The sequence below is a fragment of the Lolium rigidum genome, chromosome 3, assembly GCF_022539505.1.
Source record: "Lolium rigidum isolate FL_2022 chromosome 3, APGP_CSIRO_Lrig_0.1, whole genome shotgun sequence".
NCBI classification, from domain to species: Eukaryota; Viridiplantae; Streptophyta; class Magnoliopsida; order Poales; family Poaceae; genus Lolium; species Lolium rigidum.
The window spans coordinates 124,139,333-124,152,445 of NC_061510.1; the positions used below are offsets into that span (position 1 = coordinate 124,139,333).

Consider the following 13,113-nt stretch of genomic DNA (forward strand, 5'->3'; position numbering starts at 1 on the left):
TGATGCTCTTTGCAGTGGGGCGTCAGGGCCGGCGCAGTTAGGGCAACAGGGGCGGCAGTGCCATCGTCCTCAGGCGTAATGGCGGCGCGGCAATGCCGGTCTTCCTGGCGCGTCTCTTTCTTCCTCCGTGACGACCTCGTCCTTGAGTGTGGTTATTGTCGTTGACGCACATGATAAAGCGAAACCGTAGGTCGGGCTGCATCAGTCTTTGCTTGCTGAGGTTACCACTTTCAATTAAATGTCCTCTCCTGCATACGGCTACTCGCTCCGTTCCATAGCTCTTGTTGTAAATTTGGATGAATTTAGACATATTTTTTTATTTTTATAAATAGATATATCTGAATCTGAGACAATAATTATTAAACGGAGGGGTACAAGTTAATGACAAACTGCACCTGCAAGTGTATGTTCGATGCTGCCATTATGGCATTATCGATGGGTCGATGTACCCAGGTTGAATACAATTATTCCGTTTCCAGAAAATATAATCACACAGTTATTGCATTTTACGTCACATCTACTGTATTTCAATTCCTATGAGCAGTACTAACTACGGAGATATTTTCTCCTTTCGTTCTTTAATTTCACCTAAGTAATGCTGGCCCTTGAGACACTGAAGTGAACATACTGTAGTCTCGAAAAAAAATGAGACAACTGAAACGAACGGGCATATCCACGCGTGGCCGCCGCCAAGCCCACCACGCACGCGCCCTCTGGCCCAAATCCGGCCGGCTCTGGCCCGTCTTCACGCACTTGCAGCCCGCACGCAGCGGAGAGCCTTCTGCACCACGCCGCCGGAAGAGAGCTGGGGAAGAAGCACCTTCGCCCGCTAGCTCTGCGACGCCCCGCTAGATCTTTTTCTGCGATTTGTGGATGGGGAACACAAAGAGGCGCCTCTTGGCAGTTGGCACCAGAGAGCGCTGGCAAGCGCCGTCGCTCCGGGGTCCCTGCAGCTACAGCCACCGCCGCCGGCGCCGCCGTGACAACGAGCGATTTGATGTCCTGGGCATCGCTTCCCGAAGATTTGGTTGTGCAGGTAGCGTGGCGCGTGCTGGCCGGTGACTTCCTCGAGTACGTCCGCTTCCGCGCGGTCTGCTTCGACTGGCGGTCCGCTACCGTCTCTCCTCGCGGACCCGCGCCGCTGGATGATGCTGCCCGAGGGCCATGGCCTGTACCCCGGCCACGGAAAGCTCCGTGGGAGGGTCCGCTTCTTCAACCTAGAGGCCGGAACGTTCGTCCGTGTCAGGCTCGACCTGTCCAAGGACCACTGCGTTCTTGACTCCGTCGATGGCCTGCTATTGCTGCAGCGCGACAAGGACACTGCGATCCACCTTCTCCTTCCTTTCACGGGCGACATGGCGGACCTCCCGCCACTGTCAACCCTTCATCCGCAGGTGGATCCTACAAAAGTACAAAGTGCCGCTTTGCTAGTGCTCATGTATTCAAGTAACTTCTGATCTATATTTTTTTAAATAGTGTAGCTAATATCTTTGGTAATTGGCTTCATGGTATTGATCACAGTTTAAGAACGCTTAGGGCTCCTTTGATTCAAAGGATTAGCATAGGAATTGTGTAGGATTTGGTTCCTATGGGAAAATTTCCTATACATATTGTTTGATTCATAGGAACATATCCTATAGGAAAAATTCCTATAGGAATCTTGTAGTACAATTCCTATAGGAAACAAACATTAGCTCATACCTCATGAAAAAATTCCTTTGCTACAATCAAACACACTTCATCTTCCTATAGGGTTCAAGTAGACATGCCATTGCAATCCTATACATTTCCTATTCCTATGTTTTTCCTATCCTTTAAATCAAAGGAGCCCTTATTAGGGTGGAAGCCGTTATATGGTCGCTATGGCTATGCAAAAATGTCAAAAAGTTTAACGATAAGAAAATTATTCTCTCTTACAGATTATATATAGTTATACCGTTATTCTTCGTTCGTGGTTGCGCGCTGCAAAGAGTAGAGAACCGCGACCTTTTTCCGGAGGTTTGTACACGGTTGAAGGACGGCGAGGGATATTTTTTTTCTACATAAGTGGCAATATAATCTACGGATTGGACCAACACTTTTATCCTAGACCTTCTACAATTACTCGTGATTGATATGTAATTCGTCGTTTTGTTTTTTACTTTGAGATATTTAAGACTCCTGAAAAGTTGTGTGCATCTTGGTATGCAAAGGTCGGGTATAACTACTTGTTTAAGTATTAAAGCTTCCATTACCGAGAAAAAAACCGCAGGTGGACCCTCGGATGTGAAGCATAGGTGGACGTATCTCTACTTCCTGCAGTGTCAACGATGCTGAAGTAATTACCGTCATGCTTGCCCCACTATATGGAGCGCGTAGCTCTCGCCACCTCCCAGGACCAGCAATGGACTCTTTCAAGCTGGAAGCTTCGGTACTGTTCTAAACAATTGACATTCAAAGGAAAGCTCTACGTGGTTGCTAATTACTCCATCTTCGGTGGCCCGCAGATTCTCCAGATCAACCCACCCCTACAGGGAGACATTCTGCTCCCACCTAAGTTGATCGTCGCTACATGCCCAGTAGACAGACACTGCCTGCCCATCTACATGGTGGAATCCAATTCCGAGGTTCTAGTTGTCAGATGCAGAAGCGATCTTGCGCCACCCATTGCCGTTTACAGGCTCTCCGATCTTGTCATGGGAAGATTCGTCCCGTTAAAGAGCATCGGAGACAATGCCTTCTTCCTCGGTTCATCTAGCAGTACTACTTTATCCATCTCCACCAAGGTGCTTACTACTCTTGCTCGCAACCGCAACACTGTTATTTACAAACGCACTTGCGATTATGTGGCGCAATACCATCTCGGTACTGAAATCTTGTCGCCGGCCCTTACTCAAACTTTCTACACAACAAACTACACACTTAGAACTTCGATAATTGCGACGACGATGGATGTGCCCCATGCTATTATAGCCTCCTTCGTCTTATAATTACCTGTTGCGCTCCAAACTTATGGTATGTTCTATGTAAATTTTATTTTGTGGCTATATCTCACTGTGATTAGATTTTTCCCTTTCAAGCTTCTTGTTTTGTTGGCTAGCTAACTACGTTACTTCTCTATGTTTGCAGGAACAAAGGGCTAATAGACTGTCCCAAGAGTTATTCACGCTCACTCAATTGGAAGGTGAAGGGGAAATTTCGCTATGGGGTAAGTCTTACTCTTAATCCATCAGTACTTATATATACCACAACATGTACACATTTTTAAGTTAGGATTTTTCTGCCTAGCTAGCCCGTCAACTCAAGTTTAGCTTCCACGTGTGGTGTGTAGCAAGGAGAAAATTACTCTAGCAGTCTTGGAAAAGTTGTAATATACTGTGCTATTGTCTGTTGTTATGGATTAGCAAAAGAGGAGTTTTTTCCACCGGCCAAAAGGTGGAGTGTGTGGGAGAATTTTGGACTGATAGGAGCCTCATCGGGAGATTTTTTTTTCCGAATAGGGGAGCAAAGCCCCAGCATCAGAGCGATGCACATAGCCTTATTCATTGCAAAATATAGATTCAGAGTTTACATCTCAAAGATCACACAAAGTTTCAACAAAGATTAACTAATGAAAAAAGGCTAAAAACATCTCTCTACGCAACATTTTGGATCCTATTAGATTGCCGCCAGCCACTCTGGTTGAATATAGCTCGAACGACCGTCATCAACCGAGTGCATCCGGAATTTATATGTTCCCGTTGCTCCACATGAAGGAGGAAAGACCACATGTGAATCCAGTAGGTGACTTTGTAGATGACCAACAAATTTTTTGGCACACTTATTTTGTTGAACATAACATCGTTTCGACAATTCCAATTTGGCCAAACTAAGGCACAAACTCCCACACGAATTCTAGCCTTAACAATTGGTTCAATCCCATTAAGCCAATTTCCAAACATATTGGTTACATTAGCAGGTTGTTGAACATTAAAAGTAAAATGAACAACTCTCCAAACAAGTTTAGCAAATGGATAGGAAATAAAGAGATGATCAATAGTCTCCTCAGTGTGACAAAAAACACACTTCGTACATACAGTCCACCGTCGTTTTGCTAGGTTATATTTAGTAAGAAGAACCTTTCTATGTAGGAACCACATAAAGACCTTTATCTTTAATGGAACCTTTAACTTCCAAAGATACTTCCGCGGAAATCTAGTATGTTCGTTCATAGAATCTGCGTACATAGATTTAACCTAGAAATACCCAGGTTAATACTCATCAATCGTTACACTACATTTAGCCGTGCTTCATACTTATTTCTTGTCAAAACCTGATGAAAACAAACATTTAGCGGTGTATTGGACAAAACATTTGCAACCGTAACATGTTTATGTTGCACAATGTTATATAGCGATGGATATTGAGTGGATAGAGATGTGCTACCCACCCAGACGTCTTCCCAAAATCGAGTGCTAGCCCCGTCCTTAATGACAAACAAGTCTCAATTGAAGAACTCATCCCTTACCCCCATAATCCCTCTCCAAAAGGGTGAATCAGTCGGTTTGACTTGTACTTGAGATAGAGTTTTTTTGACTTAGGTATTTGTTATGCAGCTGCTGCCACACCCCTTGTTCATTCAGTAGTTTAAATAGCCACTTGCTGAGTAAACACTTATTCTTTATCTCCAATACTTCAATGCCTAAACCACCCCTATCTTTAGGGCGACAGATAATGTTCCACTTTGAAAGATGATATTTGTTTTTCAGGTTGTCGCTTTGCCAAAAGAACCGCGACCGTCCAATCTTTTCCTAACACCTTTCGGAATCTCAAAGAAAGAGAGTAGGAACATGGGTAAACTCGTTAGACGATCTCCATATGAGAGCATCTTGCCTATCCAGCTCGCAAGCTTCCGCTCAAAGCGATCTTCCACCGGTTTCCATTCTTTATTAAGGAGCTTCCTATAGTGTATATGTTCAATTGAGGATGTGAGATGTATTTCATACTTGGACTGTATTGTTGTTGTATGACTACTTTTTGCCTGAGAATTGCTATATAACTACTTGGTCCACACGAGCTTGAAGGTCGAATCTGACATAGTATGATTTTGTATACCTTTATGTTTTGCTAGGCATAATTGGCTTTTGTTGAAGAAATCTCCCTTGATTGCCTCCGGCTTGTTATAGTGTATATGTTCAATTGAGGATGGGAGATATGTTTCATACTGGACTGTATTGTTGTTGTATGACTACTTTTTGCCTGAGAATTGCTATATAACTACTTGGTCCACACGAGCTTGAAGGTCGAATCTGACATAGTATGATTTTTTGTACCTTTATGTTTTGCTAGGCATAATTGGCTTTTGTTGAAGAAATCTCCCTTGATTGCCTCCTGCTTGTTATAGTGTATATGTTCAATTGAGGATGGGAGATATGTTTCATACTGGACTGTATTGTTGTTGTATGACTACTTTTTGCCTGAGAATTGCTATATAACTACTTGGTCCACACGAGCTTGAAGGTCGAATCTGACATAGTATGATTTTTTGTACCTTTATGTTTTGCTAGGCATAATTGGCTTTTGTTGAAGAAATCTCCCTTGATTGCCTCCGGCTTGTTATTACAATTGAAGAGGAAATGAGACTTCATCTCCATCTGATTTAAAGCACCATCGTTGCAACCACGAAGGTGCTTTGTTGTTCTCCTATAGCTTTGACATATACGTTATATACATCCATTATTGCTAGAAGGTATACTGTTTTATTTCTGAAAAGGATGGCCGTTTTGATTACGATCGAACTTCCTTTGAAAACTGGAAGGACGTTGGTGTTGAGTTGCACTTTTCGTGATGTATATATATTTATTAGGCTGTGATTATTTGGCACACATGTGATTGGATTAATCAAGCTACTGTCCTGACATTGTAGTTCTTGCTCACCATAAATGTCAGTGTTTTTTTTTCCAATATTGATTGGACTAAGGAAAATGCAATGAAGGGCGAAATTGAGGATTGAGGATTTAATGCATTCCACAATAGTACAGCCGATCACCCCTACCACATCCCAATCCTAGCTTAGACTGCTAGTTCGCTCGCTCACAAACACACAGCATAGTAGCATACACGCACACAAACAGAAGAAACATACAACACATAGGGTTTGTTTGGTAGGCTGGGGCAACTCAGAAAATCTCATCTCCACACAGATTTTTAGAGAAACATGTGTTTGTTAGGCTGTGTCAACCCATCTCAGCTATCCCACCTCATACGGAAAAAGGCTCCTCAGCCAGGCCCGGTTGTGAAGCTCAAATCGAGCTTCCCAACTCAGCCTAGCTGAGTCCATCCCGCAAATCGCCCCGCGGACCCCCCCCGCACCCCCAACTCCCACCTTTTTCTCATTCATTTCCAACAACTGCGAGCCCCGAGCCCGAGGCTCCACCGTCGGCCACCCTCCGCCTCTCCCGTCGCCACCCTCCTACCACGTCCCCAGCAACCTGCGCCGCCGCCAGCGGGAGCACGGGCCGCCGCCAGCAGGAGCAAGGGGCGCCGCCAGCAGGAGCAAGGGGCACCGCCGCCGAGCAGAAGCAAGCGCCGCCTCCAGATCTCCCGTCGGCAGAGCCCGAGGCCCATGCTCCTCCGTCGGCCACTTCCGTCGTCCCGCAGGCCGCCTTCGCCTCTCCCTTCGGTCGCCGTCCTCCCGCGTCCCCAGCCACCCGCGCCGACGCCGACCAGAAGCAACGGCCGCGCCGCCGTCAATTAGCAGCAACGGTCGCGCCGCCTCGCTCCCCATCTCGCGGCGGCCGCACTCTTGTTCTCCCGCCGAGCAGCAGCAACAGGCGCACCACCGCCCGCCCGTGCGTCGCCCACCGGCTACCACCTCGCGCCGCCGGAGCTCCACCGCCCGCCGCCGGAGCTCCACCACACCCTGCCGTGTTGTTCCATAGACAGGACCCGATTGATTTTTTTAATTTTATTAAGGGTCTTTTGTGTAAGAGTTTGGACTGGTATGTAATTTCTTATGTTTTGGGCCAATCTCAACCCACAGATGTTGCCAAACAATGTATTGGTTCAGATTATCTCAACACAACCGGGCCACCAAACACATCTCAAAATCTCAAGTCAGCTTGTATGAGATGAGATATCTCAAGTGGGAGAACAAATCTGAGTTGCCCCGGGCTACCAAACACACCCATAGTACACAACAATAGCGCCGGCCGCCGCGCCAATGGCCATCGGTCGGACCCTCGGAGGATACACACACATACTATTCATATCCTCTAGTGTACACAACGACGGCTGGCCCTGGCTAGCGCCATCGACGACGGCTACCACCGGTTGCGCCAGCCACGACGGCGTTATTCCAAAGCTCCGTTGGCTTTCCCGTTCGCCGTGACTTTGCCGTTGCCGTTCACGTGTCCATTCCCGTTCGCCACCTTCCCGTTGCCGTTGGCGTGGGCGGCAGCGTCGGCGTGAGCTGGGGTAGCAGAGTTGTGGGAGGCGATCAGCCGGCCGGAGGGGTCGTTGGAGGCCTTCCACTGCGCCACCCACTCGATGGCCGCCGGTGTGCTGCATGCGATGCTCGGGCCCCATGGCACCGTCTCCCTAGCCGATTCCTGCATTAGTTCAGGTTCGCAGCAAGCGTCAGTAAATCGTTCCAACTGGAATCCGTCAGTTCAGTTGTTTAGATATTGTCTGAATTAATCACCTGAGGGTAGAGCCTCTCGAATATCATCCTGTAGTAGTACGCCTCCTTGTTGATGGGCGTGTTGTATGGGAACACTTCTGCAGCGTTCTTCATCATCCCATCAGTCACCTGAAAGAAAGATAACGGAACAGTTAACAAAACAGAGCAAAGAGGAAGCTACAAGGTCGATGCACGCTGAGCTGACATGGCTGGTAAATTACCTGCTGTTCAGTGAAAGCCTTGAGGCCATCGATCCAGCTGTAGCCAACACCGTCACTGAACTGCTCCTTCTGCCTGTAGAGAATATGCTGTGGAGGGGAATATTGCAGAAAGTATTAGAATTTAGAACACTATGTGCATATGCTGGATATCTGAAGAAACTCAAGGTGCTGGCATTGGTACCTTGGGCAGGTAAGGTTGCTCCTCGTCGTCGAACGCCTTCCTCATCACCCACTTCTCGATGCGGCCCAAATCTGGGTCGTACTGCAGCAAAAACAAACAAATGTCAGAAAATTCAGAGCAAAACAAAGCAAGCATGTAGATAATGCACAAATTGTTCTTCGCGTCAGATGTATCATATTTACCAGTTTCCATTCGGGGTCCATGCTCATGGCGACGTCGATGAACTCCTTGTCGAGGAAAGGCACACGGACTTCTAGGCCCCAGGCCGATGTGGCCTTGTTGGCGCGCAAGCAGTCATACTGATGGAGCGCTTTCACCTTGCGGCAGGTCTCCTTGTGGAACTCCTCCTTGTTGGGGGCGAAGTGAAAGTAGAGGTAGCCACCCAGGAGCTCGTCGGAGCCTTCCCCGGACAGCACCATCTTCACCCCGAGCGCCTTGATCTTGCGCGCCATGAGAAACATGGGCGTGCTCGCACGTATCGTCGTCACGTCGTATGTCTCGTTGTGATAGATCACCTCCTCGATGGCGTCGATACCATCCTGCAAAGGTCAGATGACGAATCACGTCATCAGTACTCACAACTCTGTATTTGTTCACAGTTCTCACCGGTTTATTTATGGTAAGAATCCTTAAGAATTCAGATTTTGCATATCTCAAGTTTCTGAAGGTTTGTAGTTTAGTGTGAGTTTTGTCTGATCAAGTAAAATCCGAACCGTCCATTTCGTTTACTTTTCTTTACCTGGACAGTGAAATGGAACTCGTGATGGATGGTTCCAAGAAAGTCAGCAACCTCCCTGGCGGCCTTCAGATCAGGTGAGTTCTGCAATGTCCAAATATCAAAATCATCAGCTTCTCATAGTTTTGGTAGAAGAAGCAGTAGGACAAAAACGTCTGGGATTTTTAAGAGCAAAGTTAAATAGTAACCTCTAGGCCAACGACGAAGGAATGGAGCTCAGTTCCAAACTTCTTGGCGGCTTCAGTTTCGATGAGATGGCGCTTGGTCACCGAAGCGACCAGCGACGAGTCGAGGCCGCCGGAGAGGAGGACGCCAAAGGGCACATCGGTCATCAGCCTCTTGATGACAGCCTGAACAAATGGAGCAGAGCACATGTTGGTTTTGTCAGTTCCACCATCACACTACCATCCACACAGCAATTATCACGTGGTGCTTCAGCAGGTCAGTGTGGCATGTACGTATGCACCTTCTCGAATGCCTCTCTGAGCACGAGGGGCTGGTACGGCGTCGCCGGGACGAGCTCGGCGAACCACTCCGGGTTGTACCACCGCCGGAACCCGCCGCCGGCGCTGGAGTACAGGTGGCCCGGAGGGAAGAGCTCGAACTTGGGGCAGTCCTCGTGGAGCGCCTTCATCTCGGACGCAATCCAGACGGCGCCTGCGTGGCGAGAAAAGACAAGTAAGTCGCAGTCGAGACATGAAGAATTTGTCGTGCTAGCGGTTTGGTAGTTTGAGAACATAGTACCGTCGCTGCCCCAGCCGATGTAGAGTGGGTTGACGCCAATGGCGTCGCGGGCGGCCATGTAGGTGTTGTTGCGTGTGTCGTAGAGGACGAAGGCGAAGACGCCGTCCAGCATGTTGACGAAGTTCTCCCCGTACTCCTCATACTTCAGAGTTGCCAATAACATACAAAATCAGGGATGGTCAGCATCAGTATATTTCAGTGTCTTTTTTTGCACATTTTCTTCAGAGTTGGATGTTAATTTTGAGCATGCTTACCAGCGGGATGATGACCTCGCAGTCGCTGCCGGTGGTGAAGGTGTGCTTTGCGGCGAACTGCTTCCGGATCTTCTTGTGGTTGTAGATCTCTCCGTTGGCCTTTTAAGTTGATCAACAGCGCGACGTAGTTAGAAAAGGATAGAATCGCAAAAAAAAAAAGATAGGACGGCGACGGAGAACGTTCTAAAGCAAAGCAGGCAAGCATGCGTACCACGACGACAACGGTGCGGTCCTCGTTGTAGAGTGGCTGGTCGCCGGAGAGCGGGGAGACGACGGCGAGCCTTTGCTGCGCCAGGAAGTTGCCCTGGCACTGGTACAACCCGGACCAGTCCGGTCCACGGTGCTTCAGCCTGCATCATATTCATCGAGCCGAAGACGTCAACAAAAGCTGAGAGCGTTCACCACGAACACAGAGTAATCAAATAACAGTTAAACGCAGGCGGTTAGGAACCATAAGATTCCCACTGTTCTTTCCTAGACCGGCCATTGATTAATTTTCCATTCTTTACGATTCTTATGCATATGCACCCCCCACCGCTGGAAGGAGACAGAATGACCACCAAGGACAAAACAGAAACAGCATCAAAACAAAACACTTGGACGATGCCTCAAGAACATGGAGTCATGGACATCAACGACATGTTTATCACCCCAAAAATTCAGGATCATGTCAACGATATGTGCATGCATTAGAACCACAAGGGATCTGGGGAAGGAAATGGCGATGGATATGGTGCCGTAGGGAGGGTGTGCTTGCCTACGGGAGCAGGCGAGGACGCGAGCCCGCTTGGCCTGCGACCAGTCGGCGCAGCCGAGGACGGCCAAAATGCCACACATGGTGGATGGCGATGCGGCGGCGAGGAGCAAGTTTCGGCCGGTGTGGATGAGGCTGAGCGAGTGAGACGCGGGTGTTAGAGAAGAAGAGAGATGCGGAGATTAGCTGGTGATCGCACCGTATTTATAGCCGATCCATGCGGCTCCGGGGCATCGCGTCTGCCAGCAAACTCTTCTCTCTGGCGAGGGCAACAGGACACGTGGCGTCTGTCGGTTGGGAGGGTTCCGTACGCGGCCGGAGTTTATCCGCTCCGGATGCCGCACCGCCGAGTCAGCATGGGCCCGGCGTACGCGTCAGCTCTTGATCGGGGTTGCCATGGCCGTCAGATCAAGAATCTACGGCAAACCGAGAGTGCTGGAGCTGGGGCTGGTTGGTGGGGATGATTCACCAATGGCAGGCCGGCTCTGTGCACTGCTAGCTGCATGCGATGCCTAGTTTAGGCTTTTCCTCGTGATGAATGAGGATATTTGGTTCTGGTCAAAAAAAAAAGAGAGAGGATATTTGGTTGCAGATGCTCGGTGATGCGAACGATGCCATTATTGGCAGGAGCATCTTGGATATGATTCATATTTCGGGGGATGTTCATCTCTCGCTCTAATGAACTCGGACGTTATCCTGACGATGATGCTGGAAAGATTCGATGAATCCACGCTCTGTTCTGATCTTGATTATTCTACGGGCATAATTGATGTCGCCATGTTAGTATGATCCTAGAGTCTTACATACCAACTAGCATAAATCTACTCTACGTGTTTCTTAGTGTAGGACTACTATTTGTCTTTTAAGTAACTGACAAGGTGGCCCTTGCAAATGCGAGGGCATCATTTTTAGTGTACATAAAGTGTTACTTATTTTTGTTATCTTATATAGATATTTTTTTCTCCCTTTTACTTTACCCCATTTGTTGCAAGATATAGAATGTTTTAGACATGTATAATTTGATCTTGAAGATTTAATTTTTACCTTAATTTTCAAGACATGTACATAAATATTAAAAGTTACTAATTGTATTTTTCACAGTGAACAAAATAGACGTGGGGCTCCAAGGACACACATGTTAGATCAATTATGGTGTGATCGCTAGCTTAGATGAACAGGTCTATGCCTCTCTATAATTTTTGCTTGTCTACATTCTACTATTCCTGTTCATATTGTCGTCACAACAAGAATGAGCTTGCCTTCAGATTTAGCTAATTAATGATCAACATGCCATCAAGCATTTGGTTCTATAGTCCTTCGTGGAAGGTAATGTTAGTATCTAATATCTCCTCAAGTGTTTATTTTACCTATAGCTCCTCCTGAATCTTTTATGAAACCTATAAGACTAATTGTCCAAACACTATGATAGGTTAAAAGGAATTTGTTTATTGACCATGATTTTTATTTGGGCAAATTATGATAACCATTGAAATATATTAGTAATCATTCAGAAACATGTTTAAATAATCCTTCACATGTACTTGTCATTTGTAGTCCAACTAATAATTAACATGTTCACTTATAAATATTCATCACCTATAGTTTATCTCAGTTTTGTTATGATGAACAATCATGTTTCACTAAGATATAATTATGAAATTACCAGATATGAATCTGTTTATACTGCGCGCCTCCTTTATTTGTTTGGGCCGGGTATCACATCTCATCTTTTAATCATGTATGCCTCACCAAGGGGGGTTGTCCTTGCATTGGAAAATGATGGCCATTGCGTAAGTTTTGGAGCTGCAAGATTCTATCTTTAGTAGACAGTGTGTTTTTGTTTGGATACATTGTGCGCGTATACATGTACATTACATTTACCGTTGGTAGTCCTATTTGCAGCTCCACCTCCAAATAACTGAGTTCAGGAGGCCTCTTATTAATTTCTGTCTAAAAATACTTTTTTGCGGGTAATTTTTCTGGTATGTGCAAGTTATTAGCGATTCGGTAAGCATACACATAGGATTGACCTTCACTAATTATTCATAGTCTCGGCACCTCGATGTGAATTATCCATTGACGCACCTCTTGGTAATTAACTCAGTTAAACATGTCTGATAACCACGATTATTTTTCCTCGCTTTTCAAAAATACCATTGGTCAAAATACCGCCCGAGATTCGTTAAACAAATTTTTAAATCCGTCTAAAAATATTCAAAAATCTTTGAATTTGAGCAAATTATTTGAATACTTGTAAATTCCACCCGCTACAAATTTCCTTGGTGATAGACGAAATAGCCGGGTTTTCGGCGGGATTTCGCAAATATCGGCCGAGAAAAAGCTCATAACCTCATGCAACCACATCGATTGAACATATCAACATGCAGAAGTTTATTCTTGATGGCCTTAATTTTGCCGTCTCTATTTTCTAGAGTCGCCTACTGAGCAAACGTCTATATGAAATATCAAATCTGGACTTACTAATCAATCAACGTACAACTTGATAGACGTATAAAAAGAACGTACGACCGCCATCTGGCCAGACTGCTTTGGTCAGTTGTACCAGCGAACTATGGTTCTGCTT

At 46.5% G+C, this 13,113-nt stretch overlaps 1 protein-coding gene across 1 annotated transcript; it reads right to left on the reverse strand.

Annotated features, from left to right (window-relative positions):
• Positions 1-7,559: 7,559 nt before the first annotated feature.
• On the reverse strand, positions 7,560-10,612 carry LOC124698163 (asparagine synthetase [glutamine-hydrolyzing] 1). The gene is made up of 11 exons (XM_047230677.1): positions 10,533-10,612; positions 9,987-10,125; positions 9,776-9,874; positions 9,522-9,663; positions 9,244-9,434; positions 8,966-9,127; positions 8,781-8,861; positions 8,224-8,580; positions 8,042-8,122; positions 7,861-7,947; positions 7,560-7,768 (listed from the first exon to the last, which is right to left on the reverse strand). The coding sequence occupies exons 1-11, from the start codon at positions 10,610-10,612 to the stop codon at positions 7,637-7,639; spliced, it is 1,551 nt and encodes a 516-aa protein (XP_047086633.1). The 3' UTR covers positions 7,560-7,636.
• Between the last annotated feature and the right edge of the window lie 2,501 nt (positions 10,613-13,113).